We start from the raw sequence: 26,640 nt of genomic DNA on the forward strand, positions 1-26,640 counted from the left end.
TTAAAAAAAAAAAAAAAAAAAAAAAAAAAAAGAGAAACAAAAATAATTTTTTATGCTTTATTTAATATTAACATAAATTTATTTTTAAAATAATATATACATATATATATATATATATATATATATTTAGGAGCAATAAAAAGACAACACAAATATATATGAATATGTCCAGATGCTGTATCTACGTTGTTGAACCAAATTAATAATATACTTGAGAAAATGAAATATTGTTTATTCCCTACTTTTTATTATCAGTTATATATATTTTGTTCCTCTATATTATATTATTTACTACCATTAATTCACTCATGATATATTCTTGAGAAGCCTGAACATTAAAAATAAAGTAAAATAAAAAACATCATTTATTATATACATATAAATAAATAAATAAATATATATATATATATATATATATATATGTACATATATGCAGTATCATTTTTGTTGCATAGACTTCATTTTTATAGCTTATATATTCTTACAATTTTAATGAAAGTGATGATAATATAACTATGATAGAACTACAAAACATTAGGAATGTAAAAAGGAAAGGAGAAAAAACATAATTCAAAGAATAAAAAGCCCCACTAGCCAATAATATAAAGAATATATTAATAAAAAAAGAAAAGAGAAAATTAAATTTTATTACTAATAATGTTTTTCTACTTATTTCAAATAATTTTATTATCACATTTATATTATTATCAACAATACAAGCATCAGCACTATCCATAACAACATTAGTTCTAGTACATAAGGATAAACCTAGGTCAGCCGTTTTTAAGGCAAAACAGTCGTTTATTCCATCTCCAATCATACAAACTTTTCCTAAAATGATAAACAAAAAAAATAAAAAAAAATAAAAAAAAAATAAAAAATAAAATAAAAAATAATAAAACAACGTAATATAATATAATATAATATAAACACATACATACATATATATATATATATCTATTTATTTATTTATTTATTGATTTTTTTATATGATCCAACTTACCGTCATTCATTGATTGAACTTTCTTCACAAATTGTACCTTCTCTAAGGGTAATGTATTAGAAGATACGTTTTCCTTTTTTATACCTAATATTTTAGATATATAAAGAGCATTCATATAATTATCACCCGTACAGACATATACCTTTTTCTTCTCTCTCTTCAAGTAATTGATTAGTTCAAAAACCTCGGGTTTAATATTGTCTACTAGAGTAAAAAATCCAACGACAATTCCTTCAATACACATAAAAATTATGTTATTGCTTTCATTTTTTTTACTGTTCGAATAGCTATATAAATATTGATATGTTTTATGAACATTACAATCACATGAATAAATATGTCTTTCCATACTTTTAACTGTTAGCTTTTCTTCAATAATGGGTATTTTATTACAATATATATTTTTATATTTAGTATAACAAAAGAATAAAGTACCAATAGTTATTGTTAGATCATTTATTATACAACTAATACCTTGATTTTTTTCATTCTTTAAATTATTAACATCAAATACTTCGTTAATAGAAAAATTATTATTTATATATGTATTAATAGAGGTAGCAAACAAATGATTACTATATTTTTCGATATTTAAACTTAAGCTTAAAAAGAGGTATAACCAATCACTACTTTTTTCCATATATGAATTTTCTTCTTCTACAGGTGAAGACATATTTTGTAAATGATCATGTTGCTCCATTATATTATTTGATATTGGTATATTATCATATTTGTTATGCTCATTTTCATTACTAGTAGTTTCACTATAATATGAATCATCATTTGATGAAAAATAATTATCAGAGTTATTAATAAAATGTTCCTTTAATGAATTATCTAATATTTTGTTATATTTGATTTTTTTATTTTTGTCTGTAATAAATGAAACTATGCTATTTAAAATGGACTTATTTTCACCCATACAACTGTTGGAAACCATTTGATCGTTTTGATCATTTTGATAATTTTTATCTCCACTTAAGGAACTTTCATCATAATTATTTCTTGTTTCATTCTTTATGTATTTTTTTTTTTTCTTAACTTTATCTCTGTTTCTTGATGTTTTTTTAATTTCTATTTTGAAATATTCCTTTTCCGTAGTGAAAGAGTAAAAGTTCACATTTTTATTACAACATGAAAATTTTTCAACAAAATTTAGCGTATTATTTTTCATCATATTTCTGTTTCCTTCTAATACTTGTTCATCTAAATTATTTATATATCCATTATAACCATTTGATGGTTTATCATTTATGGAATAAGCAGTACTATATAACTTACTCACATTATCTTTCATATTATTATTCATCTTTTTTACTTTCTTCTCATCATTTTTTGCACGAACCAAAGCAGGCATCTTTGCATTTTTGTTATCATTAAAACTTACAGATAAATGATTTCCTGATTTATTTTTTAATAATTGATCAATAAACAAATCAATATTATTTGAAATATATATTTTATTTACTACTGGTTTGCCTACTGTTAATGTACCTGTTTTATCAAATATAAAATGCTTACATTCTAAGAAAATTTCAAAAATATTAATATTCTTTATAATTATTCCAATACTACTGCATATGTAAGTACTTATAGCTATCGATAAAGGACTAGCCAAACCGACAGCACATGGACATGCCACACATAATATAGATAATGAAAAATGTACAGAAAAAAAAACACATGAAAGAAAGCGATTTAATTTAAAATAATTCTCTTTTTTTATATTTACTATATCAAAGAAAGTTAAAATAAACCAAATGAAAAATACAATAATACATAATATTAAGATGAAAGGTATAAAAATACTAGCTATTTTATCTGCATATAATTGTAAATTAGTTTTCTTACAATTTATTTCATCTAACGTTTGTTTTACATATTCAATATAATTTCCTTTAGATATATCTTTAACATATATTATGACTACTCCTTCCACACATTTTGAACCAGCATATACTTTATCTCCTTTATATTTTTTAATAGCATTTTTTTCACCACTTATCATACTTTCATCAACACAAGAAATTCCTTTATTAATTTTTATACCATCAATTAATAATGTTGACCCTTCATAAAATATTAATATGTCGTTCTTTTGAATAAATTGAACAGGGTAACTATTTATATTATAATCATTTATATTTATATCCATATCTTGTGATAAAATTTTATTTATTTCATCATCATCATATAAAAATTGGTTTGATAGAAAAAAGGAACTAGTTGAAAAGGATAGATTATTTTTTAAAGTATCAACTTTTATATTTTCTTTTCCAACAGATTCAAGAATATCATTACTATTTATTTGACTATTTACTATTATATTATTGCTATTATTATCTTTACTAAACGCCTTGCTTATATTAGACATACTTTTTATTGGCATATTACTATTAAAATTTCCTTCCTCGTCTTGATAATATCTATTTTTTTTCTCCAATATGTATACATTTTTTGCCGTACTTTCATATAAATCCTCCATTTTTTTTTTGGAAAAGCTAACTAGAAAATTTTCTATTTCACACCCAAATTTCATTATACAGATCAACAATGCTGATGAATCAAAATATAAAGGAATACCATTTAAATCAATTGAAAAAATTAAACAAAATAATAAAAGTAATAAAGAATAAAAATAAGAAAAAGAGGAACTAATTGAAATTAAAACATTCATATTTATCATATTATTCTTTAAATTCTTATATCCATTCAATACAAAACTAAATCCATAATATATATATACAAAAGAACTTAATACAAAAATAAAAAATAATCTTAATGATAAACTTTTAACAATTTTTGTGTCCATATCTAAATAAATACTATAATTACCTAATTTGTAAAATAAATTATTAAAAGAAAAATGAAAATCATCATTTCCTTCATTTTTATAGGAATTATTATAACTTTTATTTTTATTCATAAAAATATTTTCATTTTCATAAGTAGCATTATTTTCTTCATTGGATATTTCACTATTCTTATTTTTACCCATAACTATATTTTCTTTTTCATCAATTGTACTGTTTTCATCTTTTTTTTCTTTTTTCTTCATCAAAAAATTATCTTCTTCTGTTTCGTCATATGAGTCATTTTCATTTTCTCCATCTTTAACATCTTTAACATCTTGTCCATGCTTACCACCTTTAACACCTTGTCCATGCTTACCACCTTTAACATCTTGTTCATCCTTATCATCTTTAACATCTTGTCCATGCTTACCACCTTTAACACCTTGTTCATCCTTATCATCTTTAACATCTTGTCCATGCTTACCACCTTTAACATCTTGTTCATCCTTATCATCTTTAACATCTTGTCCATGCTTACCACCTTTAACACCTTGTCCATGCTTATCATCTTTAACATCTTGTTCATCCTTATCACCTTTAATATCTTGTTCATCCTTACCATCTTGTTCTTTACTCACCCGAAGGTTGTCTTCACCTATATTATCTTTTGAATTATTTGTATCACACTTTTTATTTTTGGATTTATTTTCATCTTCTTTTTTACTTAACATTAGTGAACTGACATTTCCTTCATCATTGGAATTATCATTCTTATCTTTTATTTTTTTTTTCTTCAAAAATGTATCATCATTTTGGTTATCTTGATCATGTGAACTTTTGACATTATCATTTTGTTTATTTTTTAAAAAAATATCATCTTGCTTATGGTGACCATTTGTATTTTTATCTTCTGTTCTTACTTTCTTCATCAGAAAGTTATCACTTTCATCATTTTCTTCCTTGGAATTTTTATCATCCTTCTTTTTTTGGTTTTTTAAAAAAATAGCATTTTGCTTATCTTGGCTATTTGTATTTTTATTATCAGTATTTTCCTTTTTTTTTAGAAAATTTTCATTCTCTTCATTTTGTTCATTTGAACTATTATTATATAACTTTTCCTTTTTCTTCAAAAAATTATCACTCTCATTATTTTCGTCATTTGTATTTTTATTATCTTTCTTTTCTTTTTTTTTCAAAACAATATCACCTACATTATGTCCTACATGTGCATTATTTTGATCCTTCATTTCGTTCTTCTTCAAAAAATTACCATTCTCATTATTTTCAACACTTATATTTTTATTATCTTTCTTTTCTTTTTTTTTCAAAACAATATCACCTACATTATTTCCTACATGTGCATTATTTTGGTCCTTCATTTCGTTCTTCTTCAAAAAATTATCACTCTCATTATTTTCGTCATTTGTGTTTTTATTATCTTTCTTTTCTTCTTTTTTCAAAACAATATCACCTACATTATTTCCTACATGTGCATTATTTTGATCCTTCATTTCGTTCTTCTTCAAAAAATTATCATTATTTTCAACACTTATATTTTTATTATCTTTCTTTTTATTTTTCTTCAATAAGCTAGTGCTTTCCCTATTTTCTTCATCTTCATTATTTACATCCTTCATTTCGTTCTTCTTCAAAAAATTATCATTATTTTCAACACTTATATTTTTATTATCTTTCTTTTCTTTTTTTTTCAAATAGTTATCTTTTTGTTCATTTGAACTACTTTCATGTATTTCTTTTTCCTTTACGTTTTCTTTTAACAAACTATCATTTATATTATCCCCATCATTTGAACTATTATGATTCTTTTCTTTTTTTTTCAAATAATTATAATTCTTATCAATTTCTTCATTTGAATTTTCATTATCCGACTTTTCCTCTTTTTTTGAAAAATTATCTTTATTTTCCTCTTCCCCTTTAATCATATCTTTTTTATGATTTTTTTGTTTAAGAATATATATACCATCTATATTACCTTTTTCTTCTTCTCCATCGGACTCATTTTTATTATTCTTGTTCTTTAGATTAGTATTAATATGTTTCCTAAAACTAGAATATCCATTTTTTGTATTATCACCTTTTTTATTATCGGGTTGTTTTTCTGATATATCGTTTTTTCTGAAATCACCAATGGGGATAATATCATAATGTTCGTCATCATAATAATCATCCTTATTGTAGTCATTATTAAAATTATCATTTTTTCCATCATTATTATTATCATTATTATTTATATTTTTTTCCTTATTATTATCATCATCTTTTTCATTCAATATATAATTCTTTCTCCTATTTTCTGAATTTGTATATTCTATATTTTTAGACGCGTTATTCTCATTATCCAATGAATGGTCCTTATAACCTTCTTGATTATTATAATGACTTGCATCAATTTGATCATTTACCATATTAATAGTATTATTATATTCTATACTTTTGTTTTTTTTAGCACTTAAAATTTGTCCTTTCTTTATATCATCATCTACCGATTTTCTATTTATAGGGGAATCCTTATTTTTCTTAATAAATTTAAAATTTGAATTAATAAAAAATGTTCCTTTTTCATCACGACGACTTTGTTTATAAACATATTTATGTAACATCTTTTCTTTTGTTACATTTTCCAAATATATATCTAATGTCGATTGATCAACAAGGGTACCATTTCCTATATTGTCATAAATAGATGGATGCTTGATATTATCCGTATCCATTTTATTACTATTATTGAAAATTTTTTGTGTATAAGAATAAAAACCATTCATAGAACCCATATTCATTTGATAATTATTCAAAACAATAATGATAATACTTACAAAAATACAAATAGACAATTCAATTAATTTCCAGGTATTATTTGTTTCATTATTTTGACTACTTCTAAAATATTTTTCTTTATCTTCATCATAATAAGCATCAACATTTTTTTTTTTCTTTAAAATTTCTAAAATATAACGTATACCAACAAGTTCAGGGTCATATAAAAAGTAAACATATTCTTTTTTTAAATCATATTCTACATTACTAATACCTTTAATATCTCTTAATAACTTATATGATTTTATTATATCGTCTCTGTATATGTATAATGTTATTTCGGATAAATTACAACGATTCTTGTCATCTTTATAAAGATCTAATAAATCATTATTAAATCCACTTTCTTTTATTTCATTCATAATTGTATTTACAAACATTTTTACATTATTATTACAATGTATAATATCAGATGAGATATCTATTTTTAATTTTATTTTATTGTCTGTAGCAAAACTATTTCCTTCTAAAATTAATTTCTTATCTTTTAAGAAGTTAATAATTTTTTTTCCACAATTATCACAAGTCATATTATAAATTTTTAATTCACAAATGTAAATATTTTGTTTATCTCTATAACTTTCATAGTCTCTGAAATTAAAATTCTTTTTCTTCATCTTCTCTTCATTATAATCATAATAATAATTATTATTACTATAATAATTATTATTACTATTATAATTATCATTACTATTATAATTATCATTATTATTATTATTATTATTATAGTTTTTATTCTCGACATTCTTATACATATCATTAGATAACAAAATGCTCTTATCTAAATTATTATAATCTTCATTTAAATAATCTTTCTTAATTTCTTTCTTCATTTTTTTCTTATCCTTTGATTTTTTAATATTATTAAATAAATTTAAAACACTGAATTTACTACTTTTCCTATTCTCGTCTACGCCTTCTGATTCTTCAACCTTTTCAACTTGATTAGGATAATAATTTATATCATATAAATCCCCTTTATTATTTGTGCTATTATAATTGGAATTTATATTTTCATTTTTTTTTTCAGACACATTACAATTTTGATAATTATCTCCATAAGATTTATAATTCTGTTCATGATTTTGATGATTATCTCCATAAGATTTATAATTCTGTTCACATTTTTGATGATTGTCTTCATAATTTTTATAATTCTCTTTATAATTCTTATCATCATATGCATTATCAAGCTGTTCATAAAGATCTTCACCATTTGGATAAGAATAATTATTCACCATATTATTCAAATCGTATATCTGATCAAAAGTGTTATCTGCATTATTACCATTACAATCCAATTTATCATAATTATCTCTATTATTTACACCATATAAATTATTACAATTATTACTATTATTTTCAATATAATTATAATTATTTATATTTTGCATATTCTCATTATCATCAAATATATTCTCCTTTTTAACAACATTTTCTTCTACTCCTTCCTTATACATGGAAAAAGTAAAACTATTTCCGTTCTTACTACTTATATCATTATCATCCTTTAAAATTTCACCATTAATATCCAAATGTTTTATACGTTCTATTACTCCATAAGAATCCACAACCTTCGGGTTATAAGAAATGGTCAGCTTTTTGTTTTTATGTTTCAGATCTTCAACACCCTCAAATTTTGCCTTCTTAATCTTTCGCTTTAAACCATCATCAACATTGTTAATAGTTAATGACAATTTAGCCATAATAACAATAAAAATAAATGAATAAAAAAAAAAAAAAGGAAAGGGGGAAAAAATAATTATAAATAAATAAATAAATATATATATATATATATATATATATATGTATGTATTACATATGTGAGTTGTACTATAAATATATAATATAATATAATATAATATTATATTATATTATTTTTATGTTATATATTTAGTCTAGCTAGTTGATGGTTAATAAAAAATTATGACAAATCTATATATTTTTTTTTATTATGGTACTATATAAAATATAAACACCGTACACAAGCAGGTAAAATATATTTCTTTTTTAAAATATAATTTTGATAACTAACAAAGATAACTTTTCCATTTACCCTTACATTAAGAATACACTCAAAATGAGTAATATACATATATATATTTATTTATTTATTTATTTAAATATTTGAATAATTACAAATATATTCATTATTTTTAAAAAGCATACAAAATATGGATACAAGCAAAAAATAAAAAAATGCCCCTATTGTATTTATATATATATATATATATATTATATTTTATTTATTTATAATTCTTAACAATATAGTATCTTAAAAGGGTTTAAAAAAAAAAAAAAAAAAAAGGATACACATAATATTTATAATATATAAAATAATATATATGTATAATGTATAGGATAAAAAATAAATATTAAAATAAAAAATAAAAAAATGTACTGGAACACAATTAGGTTATATTAAAATACATTTGAAAAATAAAATTATACAAAAAAGAAAAAAAAATTAGAAAAAAGAAAATTAAGCATATAATAATATATTTATATGTAAATTTTCTTTTTAAGAATAAATAAATATTTCAATGTGTATAAGGATAATGTATATTATTAACTATATATGCTTATATAATTATGTATGCTATATATAAGTATTATTATTATCTTGTTTTTTCTTTTTTTTTAATATATATGATAAACGTATAAAAAAAAAAATAAGGACATTTCTTAATACGTACTAATTTTGTTTTAAATTAAATTGAATTATGGTTGGGAAATAGTTAAATACATACATGCATTAATATAATATTATATATATATATATATATATTTATATGTACATAATATAAAATATCTGAGCACCTTATAATTTTCTCAAAAAAAAAAAAAAGAGAAAAAAAAAAGTATATATATTATATATATTATATATACATGTATACATTTATTTTATTTTTTAAGAAAAATTATATGTTATAAATTTTAAATTAAGTAAAAAAAAATTTCCCTGTTTTATTAGAAATAACTTTTAGTTTTATATATCAAATAAGTATTTATTTTTTTTTTTTAAATTCTTTTTTAATTATATAAATATAATATAAATATATATATATATATGTGTCACATAATGAAATATATTAAAAATTACACATCTTCTCACTACATGAAATACCTTAAACATATATAAAATTTCCAATATTAAATATATTCAAATCGTTTGAATATACTTTATTTTATATGTAATTGAAAATATTGCCTTTGGAACCTAAAATTTAAAATATATTACATAATGTATTTATATATATACATACATACATACATACATACATATATATTTATTTATTTTAAAAGGTATTCCAGTTTTCCTTGTGAATGTTTTGATTATCTATATCAATATATTTGGTATTCAAATAATTGCTTTGTTTTTTTAAAGAATATATATATTTATTATTGTATTTATGGAAGTAATCAATACTTTGTTGTACTTTTGATAAGAAGTCATTTAAGTAATTATCATCCACTGGTTGATCATAATTAATTTCCAATTTTTTTCTGTATATATGATTTTTATATATTAGCATAACTGTAGGTACAAAAATAATATTACAATTATAAGAACCTTGTGGACATAAATTAACATCAATAAAATAAAATTGTAACTTTTTATTTTTTTCAATAATACTTTTAAATTTATTAAATAATATTATACTATTATTATTATCATAACAACCAAAATATAATACTTGTAAATCATTAGAATTAATAATATTTTTATCACTATCTTCTTCTATTCTTTTATTTGCTGCATCATTTAATATTGTATTTTTTTTTCCCATTATATTCTTATCACTATACAATGTATCATCACATGTATTCTCATTATTTATTATATCATTCTTTTCCTTATAAAATCTATTTCTTATTTGTGCATAGTCTTTAAAATATTCATTCTTTATTATTAAGTTGTAAAATTCATCATAATTATTTATTATCTTCAAATTGTTATAATATATGTCGTTTAATTTATATATATTATAAATATATTTATTATCAACTTTGTTCTCACTTTTAATAATAGAATTAAAATTACGAAAATATATCCTCTTATATATGAATCCTTTACTACACAAGCCTTTTGTGATTATTTTATTACAATATAAAATCTTCAGCATTTTGCATGACTTCAACATAATAATAATTAAAACGAGATAAATAAATAAATATATATATATATATATATATATATATTTTATATATACATTATAATATATATAATAAATATTTATTTAATTATTTATATATTATTATAATTTTTTTTTTTTTTTTCTCATTTCTTGTTCCCCAAAATGTTACAAGGGAATTCATAAAAATGAAGAAAAAATATATATATAATAGTAATATGTTATGACAATTAAAACAAATAACACTTTTTAACGTACAAAAAAGAAAAATATATTATGAGCGATAATGTATTATATTATATATATATAAGAAAAAAAAAAAAAAAAAAAAAAAAAAAAACATATATTATATATTTATCTATTCACGTCATGGTAAAATGAAAAAAAATTAAATTATTTTTCATAATATATTAGATAATCTTGTGTGTATTTTATTATAGAGTATTTTGTGTCATAATAAATAAATAATATACATATATACATGTTTGTGTATGTGAAAATAGATAGGCCAAATGTGTTTTTATATTCCCTTTCAATATTTCAATAAGATGGCTTTATATTTATATCAATTTATATATGCTAATAATTTAATTTTATTAATAATTAATCTTTTTTTTTTTTTCATAATTTTTATATATATGGTGTTTAAAAAAAAAAAAAAAAAAAAAAATAATAATATAATATAAATATAAATATATAAGTAATTATGTGAATATATTTAAGAATAAATTTTATTTTCACATATACAAAATACATATATTAAGGATACATATACAAATTTAAAGTATTAACATATAAAATGTAATATGTGTCCTTAACTTTATATATAAAAGTATTTCATTATAAATTAACAAATGCAAAAAAAAAATAAAAAAAAAATTATAATAATATATATAATAAAAATTAATATACATATATATTATTTTTTTTATATGTGTTAAAAAAAAAAAAAAGAAGTAATAATGTAGTTTCAATAATTTATTTCATCCAAATAATTAATACTTTCAACAATTTGTGGATCCAATTTATCTTTTATTGGATTTAAAAATTTAATGATTGCCTTCAATGCTGGTTTACTCACAAGTTCATCAATCTACAAAAAAATAAAAAATAAATAATTTATCGTATATAAAAGATATATTATCATATTGATAAATATATATGTCGAATTAAATATATACACAGATAAAATATATGTATATATATATATATATATATATTATTACCCTATAATTTTGTGTGCATAATTCCTTTAATGTCATTAAAAAATTTGAAGAGAGATCAATATTATAATAATCAGCCGTTGACAACTTTTCAAGCATATTATCAGGTACCAAATTGGTTGAAAAAATAACAAAGGCCTCTTCGAACAGTTTCTTTTTCATAAATAAAATGCATAAAATGAGATAAGACTTATTCTCAATAGATTCGAGTTTGACATTGGATGGCCACATATTCTAAAAATAAAAAAAATATACATATATATATATATATATATATATTATAAATGATGCAAAAAAATATACTTTATAATATATCAAATTAATTTATAACATATACACATGTATATATTTATATATATCATTTTACCTTTGCGAGGTGGAAAAATCTAAAGGCACATTTACGAATATAATTATACTCCTTCTCATTATTATGAAAATAATATATCAACTCGTCATTATATATTCTTATTAATGAATTGATTGCACTGTCTTCATCTTTTAAAATATAATAACATATGAACGATATTATATAATTTTTCCTTTGGTTTGCAAAATAAGCCAGGATTGCATAAAATTGGGATATTTTATAAAGAATAGATGAATGTACACTTATTAAAGAATTATCTAAAGAAATTTTATTTAATGTATTAATATTTTTATTATGTACAAATTTAAAATTTCTTGATTTATATAAATATTCATCATCCATTTCATTTTGTCTTGTCTTTAATAAAATGTTATTTGAAACATTTTGTTTATATAATATATAATACATTAAGAAAAAACATTTAATATCTTTTCTTATTTTAATTTTATTTTTAAATAAAAATAAAAAGTCATGCAACTTTCCATAAAATATATTCCCATCATTATTTATATGTCCAATTACACTTTCATGTAATAATATATCCTGATTTTCTTGTACAATACTTTTTAATAATTTAATACTAATATTAGTTTTTAAATTTAATAAATATGTTATTTTCAATAATATATTAATATTGTTATTACGTAAAACAAAATGATCAAAAGGTAAATCCACATTACTCATACTTAATAATATTAAATTAAATTTGTTTTCTGAATTAGGTACATCTGTGATATCATGAGATGTATCTAATATACTATTGTGATCATTTCTAAATTTTAAATACTGTAATGTTTTCATTTTTATATTATTTAATAAATGGTTTTCAAAAATATTATTATTATGTAAAAAGATACTTAATACTAATAAAATTCTTTGTACATTATTTGAAATACAAGATAAAAATACAATAGTTGTATATATATTACCAACTAATAATAAATAATAAAATAATTTTATATATAATAAGAAATTATTTTTTAATACCTTATTTATATTTCCTTTTAATTTTTCAGATATTTTTCCATCATTAATTAAAAAATTATTCATAACTTCATCTACTTTAAGTTTAGAACATATATATAAATATTCTTTATTTTCGTTAATAATATAATTTGATATAGTTATAAATAAAACTTCAATTCTTTTATTTATACGTTCTCTTCGACATTTTGTATCATTTATATGTGATACATTTTCTTCTTCACAATATAACACATCAGTATCTATTATATCAAAATTATCTATAAATTTACTTCCATATATATTAAAATTCTTTGATAAAAATAAACATAATTCTATCCATATACTTGTTTCAATATTACAATATTGAAAATTAAAGGCATGTCTATTAGTAACACCTAAGTAAATATCATTAGGATTTTTTGAAAAAGTACTTTTGCGAAGATTATATATTCCTTTATTCACTTCATCATTTATATCCATACTATTATTAAAATCATTCTCATATTCTTTTACGGTTTTAGGCTTTTGAAGCATATTACTAATCATATCAAAAAAAAATGGCTTCTTTTTTTTTTTATTCTTTTTATCATGATCTCTACTATTATATCCATCATCAGCTTCATCTTCTCCATAATCATCATTACTACTATCATTTATAGTATCATTATAATATATATTACCATCTTTATTACTATTATTTGGATGACGACGATTCTTACGAAGCGAACCATTCATCATTAACTTATCATTATTATAATCATAATTCATATATCTATTTCTTATTTCTTTAATATAATTCTTATCAGCCAATAAATCGTCATCAGAAGCACTATGAAAAATACTTGCACCATGATGATTATTATTATTATTATTATAATTATTATTACTACTAGTAGTATTATTATTAATTGTACCATTCTTCTTTCTAATATAAAAAAATATATTTTTCATAGCTATTTTCTTATCACGATTAGTATACATATTTCCTCTTTTACAAAATATATCAGAAAATAATATACATAACAAATCATATGCATATATATTATTTATACATAAATATATAATTGAATGAAAAAAATTTATTATATTTGACATGTGGATTTTCTTCTTAAATATATCACTACAATCAATATCAACTTTCATATCTTCAAAAATATTCATCGTATTCTTTTTATTATAAATTAATAATAATATTCTTATTAATAATATTACAAAATCATATAAATAATTATCAATATTCAAATTTTTTATAAATTCTTCAAGTTTTATTATCTGTATTAAACCAATGTAATTACCACATCGAAACATAATATTAACTAAATAAAAAAAAAAATGAATAGTACTATTCTCTTTATCCATCTCATTCTTATAAAAATTATTATAACAATATGAAAATATAGCATTCGATTTCGCATCAAGGAAATATTCATCTATTTGATTTAAATCTTTTGAAACATAATTGCTTATCTCGATTTTATAAAATTTATCATGTAAATGTTGAAGGGTACCAAATAAATAATTTAGTAAAATATTTTCATATCTAAATTGGGGAATTCTTACCATCTTTCTTGTATTTATATTATTTTCAACATTATCATCAACACTTTCATCATTATTATCAAAACTTTCATCATTATCACCAACACTTTCATCATTATCATCAACACTTTCATCATTATCATCAACACTTTCATCATTATCATCAATACTTTCATCATTATCATTAACATTTTCATCATTGTCATCACTTTCATAACTATTTTCTTCTTCATAACTATCCTCATTAACTTCACTTTTATATTTAGCAACCCTTTTTTTTTTTTTTTTTCCTCTTGTTCGTTTTTTTTTTTTTTTCTCATCAACTCTTTTTTTTTTTATTTCTACCCCTGCACCTTTTCCCTCATTACCATTTTTCAAATTTTCTGTTTTCATATTCTTTCTGATATTTTCCTTTGTTATGGACAAATTCATATTTAATAAACTATTCAATATATCTTTTAATAACTGTTTATACATAGAATCGATATCTAAAGAACTATTATATTCATCTCTATGCAATGAACTATTTCGATATTTATTTAATTGTGACTTAAATATATCATTATTTGAATTAATATAATAATGATCATTAACTTCTATAAAATTATCTAATAATATTTTTTTATCAGATCCTCCTATTAAGACTTTAGAATAATTTAAATTAGTTTCACTTAGTAATAAATAATAGAAACTTTTAAAAGGTATAAAATTCAACTTGGTTGAATTTACATTATATAACCAAATTAATATTTGAAATTCATGTTGATCTAAATCTAATACATTACCCTTTATCATCTTTTGATTTTTTTTTTGTTTAAAATTTACTAGATAATCAACAAAATTCTTAAATATATGACTTTTAAAATTATCCCACATTAATGAATCATGATCATTTAATAAGGTTAATGTACTTTTTTGAATATTATTTATATTATCATTAATTATTAAATTTATATAATTATAAAATAATCCACCACTTGATCCACCTTCTTCATCTTCTTCTTCCTCCTCTTCATTATCTATATCATCATTATATATCTTGTCAAAAATACTTTCTTTCTTTTTTGTAATAGTTAACTCATCATGTAAACCATGGAAATTATCCGTACTCCTCAAATTACTTTCTTTATCTCTCTTCAATTCATTAACAAGATTCAGGTTGCTCACAACTCTCGGTTGATCATTTATTAAAATATTAGGTGTACTACTTGTTAAACCTGTTCCTGTTTGCATAGTCAAATTAGTACTACTCGTAGGTAATGTTGAGGTTCCACCTAGTGGACTAATCGTGAGAGCATTTTTATCACCTAATAAAAAATTCTTTGATGCAGTATCTGTAGTCGTGCTTAATCCGCTTGTTAATGTACTACCTAATAAAGTACTACTGCTAGGGGTAGGAGTAGTTGTGCTACCTATATTACTAGTTACTGTACCACCTAAATTACCAAAAATGTTACTACCCCCACTTTGACCAAAACCAGGAGTAGTTAAATTAGTATTCAAAGTAGATGTCATGGCGCCACCTAAATTTTGGCCTAAGGAAGTACCTACACTAGGACTCAAACTTGTACTTGCAGTACTTAATGTCATACCTGTACCCGTTGAACCAAATATATTCTTATTTGCACTTAAATTACCAAAACTACTACCCCCTGATACATTTCCAAATATATTACTTGTACCAGATGTACCCCCTACACCTGTACCCGTTAATCCAGTAGTTGCAGTTGTACTACTACTAGGCGTTGTTAATGTACCCATGGGTGTACTTCCAGTAGTCCCAGATAACGTTCCAAACATATTAGTAAATTTATTTTGACTACTTCCAGGTACAGTACTTGATGAAAACATATTATTACTTGTTAAACCTTGAGATGTTCCTTGTGTTGTTCCAAACATATTTGTACTTCCTGGTTGAGTCATTGTTTGTAATGATCCAAAAACATTACCTGTAGATGGTTTACTTTGATTCAAACCACCAGTAGAACCAAATATATTACTACTAGTTGATGCTGCTGTTGTAGTCGCACTTGTGGTTCCCATAGTACCAAAAATGTTACTTGTAGGTTTACTTTGTGCAGAAGATAAACCTCCAAATATATTACTTGTTGTGGATGTTTGATTAGCTCCTGGTAATGCTCCAAAAAGATTACCTGTTTTATTCTGACTAGTTCCAGTCCCACCAAACAAATTACCTGACTGTGCAGTAGTATTCGTTGTTATTCCCGTTGTGCCGCTTGACATTCCTCCAAATAGACTACTTGTAGGTTTGGCTTGATTGGTCGATAAACCTCCAAACATATTACTACTACTTGTCGAAGTTTGGTTTGCTGATGGCAAGGTACCGAAAATACCACCACCAGTTTTATTTTGACCTAATCCTGTAGCACTTCCGAATAAATTTCCAGACTGTTGAGTACTTGTATTTGTGGTAGTAGCACTAGACAATCCACCAAATAAACTACTTGTAGGTTTAGCTTGATTGGAAGATAAACCACCAAACATATTACTACTACTTGTAGAAGCTTGATTTGCTGATGATAAGTTACCGAAAATACCACCAACGGCTTTACTTTGACCAATTCCTGATGCACTTCCAAATAAATTACCAGATTGTTGAGTACCAGTATTACTTGTTGCTCCACTTGATAATCCACCAAATAAACTGTTTGTAGGTTTGGCTTGATTAGAAGACAAACCTCCAAACATACTAGTACTACTTGTCGAAGCCTGATTTGTCGATGATAATCCACCAAAAATACCCCCAGTTTTATTTTGACTAGTAGCCCCTGTATTTCCGAAAAGCCCACCACCAGTGCTTTGATTCGTAGAAGTACCTAATCCTCCAAATATGCTATTTGATTTATTTTGACTAGTTGATGATAAATTACCAAATATATTACTTGAATTAGTTTGATTCGATGACATATTACCAAAAATATTATTTGATGATGTTGTTTGATTACTTGGTTGTAAACCTCCAAATATACTTTTATTACCTAAATTACTTGTTTGATTATTTAAACCTGAGGAGGATCCAAATATATTTTTCATATTTAAATTATTTTGATTATTAGCATTCATAAATAAACTATTACCACCCATATTTCCTTGTGTATTATTACTTACATTTGTAGAACCAAATATATTTTTTGTATTTAAATTTGATTGACTATTCATATTATCATAAATACTTTTCCCACCACTTAAACCGGTCGAAGTACCACTACTCCCACCTAAATTAAATATACTCTTATTTACTAATGCATTATTAGGTTGCTGAATTTTTGAACCTCCAAAAAGAGAATTATCTGTATTACCAATATTTGATTGTAAATTACTATTCCCAAATAAACTCTTATTCGCATTATTATTTTGATTAAATGTTCCAAATATGTTATTATTTTGTGATGAATTTTGCATAAACATATTCTTATTTTTTAATAAATTATTTGAATCTTGAAAGTTCCCTTTATTCAAATTAGAATTATTAAAATTTTGGTTGAACATTTTTCCCACTTTATATTATTCATAAATATATATATATATATATATATATATTTTTAAAATATTATCAGAATTTTAAATAAAAAAATAATTATATAAAAAAAAAAGGAACACATATACATTCCATTTTAAAAAAAAAAAAAATTATATATTCATAAAAATATAAACTGAATTGGCACATATATATATATATATATATATATATATATATATATACAAATGTTTCATCCAGTCTTTTGAATTATATATATATATATATATATATATATATTATCGTTATATTTTTTACAAAAAAAAAAAATGAAAATTTGACAAATACATATGACACTATTTAATTATATAAAACAATATATAATTATATATTTTATATTATATATATGTGTATATAAAATAAAGATATCATAAATATTGTAATTAAAAAAATAAATAAATAATTAACTTTTAAACATTAAAAAAAAATTTATAATAATTATATACAAGTAAAAATACTAAATAACACATATAATATATATTATATTTTATTTCTCTTTTCAATAACATTATCATATTATTATTGTATAATTCTTCATAATAAATATTACATAATTTTTTCTCATACAATTCTGAAGAATAAATAATAATAAATATTATTTTTACAAAAAAAGAAAAAAAAAAGGGAAAAAAACAACAATATATTTGTTATATTATATATAATAGTTATTTAATAATATAATTACTTTATATATTTTATATATTCATTTGTTCTTGTAAAATTTCTCACATTATAAAGGAAAAAACTTTAAAATTTTTACTATAAATAAATTCCATTAATTTTCATAATATATTTTTTTCTTCTTCAAAACCTGATATTTTGTATATTTTGAAATATATTATAATAAAACAAGCTCATAATATAACAAATTATTTATATATATATAAATAATATATTTCTTTTTTAATAAATATTAATATAGTTTATATATATATATATATATATATATATATATATAATTTTTTTTAATACAGTAATATATAAAAAATATATATAATATTATATTATATTATAATATATATAATATTATGAAACACGAAAAAAAAAAAAAAAAAAACCAAAAAAAAAAAATATACTTTATAATATATATATATATATATATATATATAATAAATTTGTGACCTCTTTTTTTAAAAATGCTTTAAGCTTTTATATAAAATATATATACATACATATATATATATAAAATAATAATATTATATATGTATTTATATATGCAAAATCTTATTCATATATTATATATGCTATAATATAATAATATTATAAAATATATTGTTTTTACGCATAAGCTGTAATTATAGAAAAGAAAAAAAAAAAAAAAATTTTTAATTACTTATTTTGCTGTATTTTTTTATTATTTTAATTCAATAAAAAAAAAATATATATATAAACTAATTATTAATATTTATATATCTATTAAAGTTATAAATATATTATATTTTATATTTGTACAAAATAAAAATTAAAAACGTCAATTAAAATTATATTTATATATAATATAATTTTTATATTTTTTTCGTAACCTTTAAACCGGCATCATAATATAAAGAACACTTAAAATTAAAATCCTAGAAAAGTATTTATTCCATCAAATATTTATGTACCTTTTATAATATTAATAATTTTTAAATACAATAATTATGAAATAAATATATATATAAACGGCAAATATATAGAGGAATAGAAAATATACAACTTTTTAATATATATAAACAGTACATGTATATAACCATAATTTAATAATTTGTCTTCATGCATGAATTTACATATTATTATTATTTAAAAATATTATAAAAATAATTTCTTGAAGTTAATATATATATATATAGATATATAGATAGATAGATATTTAGATGTTTAAAATTTTTATTAAATTTTTAAAAAAAGGCACAAAAAAATAAAGCATTTGGAAAATAAATATAAAGAATATATATACAATATACATAACACACATATTTATATAAAATTTATATAATGGAATAAAAAAAAAAACCCTTCCCAAAAATATGAACCAAACATTAGTATGAGATTTGCTTTTATTATAACAAAATATATAATATAAATATATAAATATATATATATATATATATATATATATTTAACTTGTAATNAAAAAAAAAAAAATTTAAACTTTAAAAAAAAAAACAAAAAAAAAAAAAAAAAAAAAAAAAAAAAAAAAAAAAAAAAATTGTTATTTTAAAAGGATATAATGAATGTGTTCATGTATAATTTAAAACGGAGATGTACATATATAAATATATACCTATATATTATAAATTCTACGTTGTGTTAAAATTTATTTTAAAAAATCTCTTCATACTTTCATAAGTACCCCATGATACTGCTGATGCAGGTATACACAAAGCCATTCTTGCTAAAGAGCCCTTGAAAAATGAGCGCATTCCTTCTCTATAATAAATATTTGATACAATTCTAAAAAAGTTAAAACCTTTAGTTTGAAAACATTCAGTTTGAATTCTTGTTTTTATGACATCAAGGGGATTAGTTAATACTGCTGCTATACCCCCACCTATTCCAGCACACACAAAATAAGATGTAATATGATTAAAGGGTTTATTAAAAAAGTCGTTTTTATAATTATCTATCCATATGTTTTTTAAATTCATATTATAATTTTCTTTTTCAAAGGGTGAGGACTCTTGTCTTATTATTTTATCATTAAAATTTAATGAAAAATTTTTATTAGATGAATTCATTTCTAATCTTTTCATTATTTGATCATATAAAACAGTACTATTGTTATTTTTATTAATAGAAAAAATATCGCATTGTTTGTTCATATCATTTGTCATATTATCTATCCTATTAATATCGGTTTCATTAGAATTTATCCTATTGTCAATATTATTTTCTAAATTTTTATGAGTCATTTTATTTATATCATCACGTATTATATTATGAGCATCATTATTATATATGCTTTGTCCCTCATAAAAATTCACAATATCATTATTACTACTAACATTTTCTTGTTTTACACTTTGCAATATTTTATCTTCCTTTTCTTGTGAAGTAACATGCTTCTCCAAAGTACCAGAATTGTATATCCTATTTTCTTTATTTATCATTTCTTGATTGCATGAGAATGTACCATTTTTATCCATATTGTAAGTATCATTTTTTATATCCTTACCGATATTATCTTGATTACGTGTTTCATCATGGACCTTATCTATAATCTTATTTTCCATAATTTTCTTATTATTTTGAGTATTTAAACCACATATATATTCAAAATATATTTTCTTCATTTTTTCATTCGTACATATCATAATAATTTGATAAGGAATATTCATCAATAGGGTAATAGGTAAACTTAAATATAAGCTCCTTATGCCATTTTGTTTTAATAATTTAAGTGACTCTTTCGAATTTTTGTTTATACCTAATTGTATTCTTTGTTTTAATGTATCTATTGGTGTAATAATTAAATCATGTACTAAGGTTGCTAGAAAACCTGATACAGCTATACTAAAATAATTCAAATCGTATAATTTAAAATTTGATTTTTCAGATTTTATATCATTTGATACTGTACTAATATTTCTATTATTCATTTTTAACGAAGAATTATTTGAGGTCATTCTTGAAAAATACTTTTTACTATATTCAAAGGTTGAAAAATACAATGCATGGGCAGGTATACAACCTAACACTACAACATTTACACCTTTATACAAATTTGATAAATTATTTCTTATAATACTACTACAATTATTTCGTTTTGCTGATATATTTATGATATTCTTATTTTTTCCTTTATCCTTGTCATCTACAATTTTAGAAAAATAATTATAATATCTAAAATGAATGGTATTATAATAACCAGGAAAAAATATTGGGTGCATAATATTTTTATAAATATTATTATATCTTATTGAATTTAGAACATTTCTGTTACTATATGTATTATTATTAGTATTAATATTATTTATTAATAAGTTACTATATTTATTTTTTATATAAGGTATACTATATTTAAATGAAGTAAGCTTATTCAAAATCATATGCGTATTTCTTTTCAAATTTTTATTATAATTTCTTAAAAAGGAATATAAATAATTATTTTTCAATATATGGTTTCTCCTAACATTTGGATTTCTTATATAATCTACATTATTATTTGTAATTATTTTATTTTTTAATACATTTATAAAATTCGAAAAAAAATTCCATCCATTGTTTCTACTTGTACATGGGGTATTATTTTTTAAAAAATTATTTAAGATATAATAATATGAATAATTTGTATGTTTAAATAAATTCAAATAATTACTCAATAATATTTTGTTATCTATTTTATGTGCATTATTATTATATAAGCACTTATTTATCAGTTTTATAAAAGTATCCATCTTGGTATTATTCTTCTTATTATTATTATTATTAATAGGAAGAGAAGGATTTACTAAAATTGTATTCTTAATATTAAAACATTTATTCATAATACTATAATATATATTTTTTAAATTATTCACAAAATGATGATAATCTAAACAATTCCTTTTTAAAGTATACGAATTTAATGAGGTATTTATAATACATCTCCCTTTCATATTACCTATAAAATATTCATTCCTCATCTTTTTCTTCTTTCTTATAATAAATGGTTCATTTTTTATAATGTTATACTTTTTTTCACTCATTAAATATTTTCTAAGGGCTAATAATTGATGCCTATTATTTTTTTCACTTTGCATTTTTATCAGATTTTTATAATAGCCAGCATTTCTTTGATACATTCTTTTATATCCATTTTTTAAAATATATTTTGATCGAATCTCCTTATATGGTAAAGTTATACTTTTGTTTCCTTTATTGTTCAAATTGAAAAAAGGAACACTTGAATACAAATGGCGTTTCATATTTTTAGTACATGTATAATTTTTAAATTTTTGTAAATTTTTCATATATTCTTTAATTTTACTATGACATATTTGATCATCTAATGAATGAAAATATTTTTTATGTACATGATTTTTAAAAAAATTGATATTATTTTTATTTCTACATTGCGTTTTCCGCTTCCTACCATCATAAATATTTGGATGGTAAGGATCATTTTGATAAAATACATTATTATATTTCTCTTTTGATAAATGACAAAATTTATGTATATCCTTTTTCATATTTAATATATTTGTTTTTGTTCTACAACAAAAAGGATCGTTAATACATTTATTTCCTATATAATTATTAAACAAATTTTGTTGCATTTTCTTATTTACTACATATGTAACATTCCTATATTGTTTCGTATGAGAAAAAATATTACGACTCTTATTATTATTATTATTATTATTATTAATAATATTGTTAACATTATTATTATTTGTTGTGTTTATTTTATAATTTGCCATATTTTTTAACGGCTCAGCAATATTATGAATATATCTATTATTTTTTGTATGTAAAGCTGCCATAACATTATAACAGTTGGCTTTATACTTACAAAAATTATTTATAATACACTTATCACAATTCGTTGATGAGCAAAAATTCCTCTTAAATGTTTGCATGTTTCTATGGTTATTCATATCTTTATAATTTTTATCACAAGTATTTTTATATGAACTATTATTACCGCTATATATATTATTATTATTATTATTTATTGTATTACAATTATCATATATCATATTATATTTCATATAACCATTTGTTTGAAAATATGTTTTTAAAGTATCCAAAGGATACATAAAAACATGTTCCATTAAACCTGCAATACTACCACAAAAAATATGTTGCCATAAGGGCACATCGCCTTTATACTCTTCCCATTCTTCCCATATAAAATCAAAGGATTCTATTTCAATATCATCAAACGCATCATTTACTGATAATTCGTTCATGTTGTATATCTCTATATAACTATATTGTATATATATATATATATATATATATATTTATTTATTTATTATATATATATATATTTAATTAATTTGATATTAGGTAAAATTCTGATGAATCATTTTTCCCAAATTTTATTTTAATATACATATGTACTTTTCTGTTTAATAACATAAACATGAATTTTTAAAATATATAAATGAACATTAACATAATATATCATATAATTACATATATGTTAATATGTCTCACTATACAAATACAAATTAAAAATGTTAAAATATATACTTATTTGTATAAATATTATAATATAGAATAACTTTTATATTTTACTATATATATATATATATATTTTTATTTATTTATTTATTTATTTATTTATTTACTTTCAAAATAATATATAACATAATTAGTATATATTCTAAATAATTCCTTTCTTTCCATTTATTTCCATCGTCATGATGTATTCTTATAAATATATGATAATATTTTTAAAAATAATTACATATCTATCATTCAAATTGGTTACTTATTAAAAACACAAAAAAATAAAAATAAGAAACATATAAAAAAATAAAATAAAATAAATTTTTAATAAATTATGAATAATATACAATTAAAATCCAAAGTGAAAATATACTTAATTTTATATAAATCAAAGGCCTCACATATATTTAAAAAAAAAAAAAAAATAAAATGAAAAAAGAAAAAGGAAAAAGGAAAAAGGAAAAAGAAAAAAACATATAATAATATATATATAATACATATATTATTTATAAAACACATATTCTTGTATTTTATAGTTAAACAAAAATATATATATAAATATAGAACATATTTTTTATTACATTGTATATCTTCGACAATAATATATATATATATTAATAACCTTTAAATGTACTAAATAAAATTATGGACTTTGTTATTTCATTTTAAAAAAATTTATACAAATAAATATATAGTATTTATAATTACCCTTTATTTTATAATATATAAAATATAATGACATAAAAATATATAATATGTTAATTATTATATAAATATGTAATATATATATATTATATATATATATTACAAAATAAACCAATATATTTATTATAAATTAAAAAAATATATACCACGTATAGATATTTTAATATCATATAATATATATAATATTTTATAATATATATATTATTTATTATTATTATATTTTTCTTTTATATATTACAACATATATATATATATATATATATATATATATATATATAAACGTATATAATTATAAGTTTCTATAATATATACATGTATTAAGAATATAAGAAAAATTAGTATATATTATAAATTAAAAATAACATTATAAAGAAATATATAATAATATATGTAGCATATTATAGCACAAAATGCATGAAATTAAAAAAGAAATAATATATATATTATATATTGATATCTACAATTGATATTTTTGTTTTATTTAATTATTTAACATTTTATCTTTTTATTAAACAAAATGAAATAGATCCTTCATAATTTTTTTGGTAGAAATAATAATATACCTTAAAAATAATTTTTTAGTATATAAATTATAATTTAAATATTAATTACATATAAATTATTATATATATATATATATATAATATATAATATATATATATTTATATATGTATATATAAAAAGAAATATGATACGTCAATTAAGTTATATTGTTTAAATATTTTTATATACGGTGTTTTATTTTTATATTATTACTACATTTATATTAATATGGTTATAATTAAAAATATTATATTCAGGCTCACAATATGAAAAAAATATATATATATATATATATATGTATATAATTTAATACTTTGAATTATAACGTAACTTTTTATAAATAAAATGAAAAATATAAACAAGAAATGAAAATGTAAAAAGGTATTTATATTAGTTTACAAAAGTAAAATTTTTAAAGTTACATAAAATTTGGAAAAAAAACATAAAATTCATATTTATATAATATTATATATCTTGAAAAAAAAAGAAAAAGAAAAATTATAAATTTAAAGATGCTTTATAATCTTTAAAGACGCTTATTTATAAGTACACATAGGAAATAGGAACAAAGAACTTTTTTTCTTAAACAAATATATGTAAACTTAAAAAAAAAAAAATCATATAACCACATATATATATATATATATGTCATAAATATTTAAAAAGTGTCCTTTATTTTTTATGAAGAAAAAAATATAATATATATATTGTATATTTATAAGCATTTTTTTTTTACATATTACGTTAAATATATAAAAATAAAATATATCTTTTATAAATGCCTTTAAAGTTATTTCTAAATAAAATTTTATTTGTCCTATATTTATATTTTATATATTAAAAGAATTTCCA

At 20.0% G+C, this 26,640-nt stretch overlaps 4 protein-coding genes across 4 annotated transcripts; all 4 read right to left on the minus strand.

Annotated features, from left to right (window-relative positions):
• Positions 1-306: 306 nt before the first annotated feature.
• On the minus strand, positions 307-8,339 carry PRSY57_0903000 (copper-transporting ATPase, putative; the record flags this gene model as incomplete). Its single annotated transcript, XM_020114762.1, has 3 exons — positions 307-328; positions 486-831; positions 1,004-8,339. 3 exons carry the CDS (start codon positions 8,337-8,339, stop codon positions 307-309), a joined length of 7,704 nt encoding a protein of 2,567 aa, XP_019970462.1.
• A 1,593-nt stretch (positions 8,340-9,932) lies between these two features.
• Positions 9,933-10,778, minus strand: PRSY57_0903100 (hypothetical protein; the record flags this gene model as incomplete). Its single annotated transcript, XM_012907270.2, has 1 exon — positions 9,933-10,778. The coding sequence occupies one exon, from the start codon at positions 10,776-10,778 to the stop codon at positions 9,933-9,935; it is 846 nt and encodes a 281-aa protein (XP_012762724.2).
• Positions 10,779-11,739: 961 nt separating this feature from the next.
• PRSY57_0903200 (nucleoporin NUP100/NSP100, putative) lies at positions 11,740-18,374 on the minus strand (the record flags this gene model as incomplete). The annotated part of the gene is made up of 3 exons (XM_012907271.2): positions 11,740-11,862; positions 11,996-12,226; positions 12,360-18,374. The coding sequence occupies 3 exons, from the start codon at positions 18,372-18,374 to the stop codon at positions 11,740-11,742; spliced, it is 6,369 nt and encodes a 2,122-aa protein (XP_012762725.2).
• A 2,307-nt stretch (positions 18,375-20,681) lies between these two features.
• PRSY57_0903300 (mitochondrial carrier protein, putative) lies at positions 20,682-24,275 on the minus strand (the record flags this gene model as incomplete). The annotated part of the gene is made up of 1 exon (XM_012907272.2): positions 20,682-24,275. The coding sequence occupies one exon, from the start codon at positions 24,273-24,275 to the stop codon at positions 20,682-20,684; it is 3,594 nt and encodes a 1,197-aa protein (XP_012762726.2).
• Between the last annotated feature and the right edge of the window lie 2,365 nt (positions 24,276-26,640).

Source organism: Plasmodium reichenowi, chromosome 9, assembly GCF_001601855.1.
Source record: "Plasmodium reichenowi strain SY57 chromosome 9, whole genome shotgun sequence".
NCBI classification, from domain to species: Eukaryota; Apicomplexa; class Aconoidasida; order Haemosporida; family Plasmodiidae; genus Plasmodium; species Plasmodium reichenowi.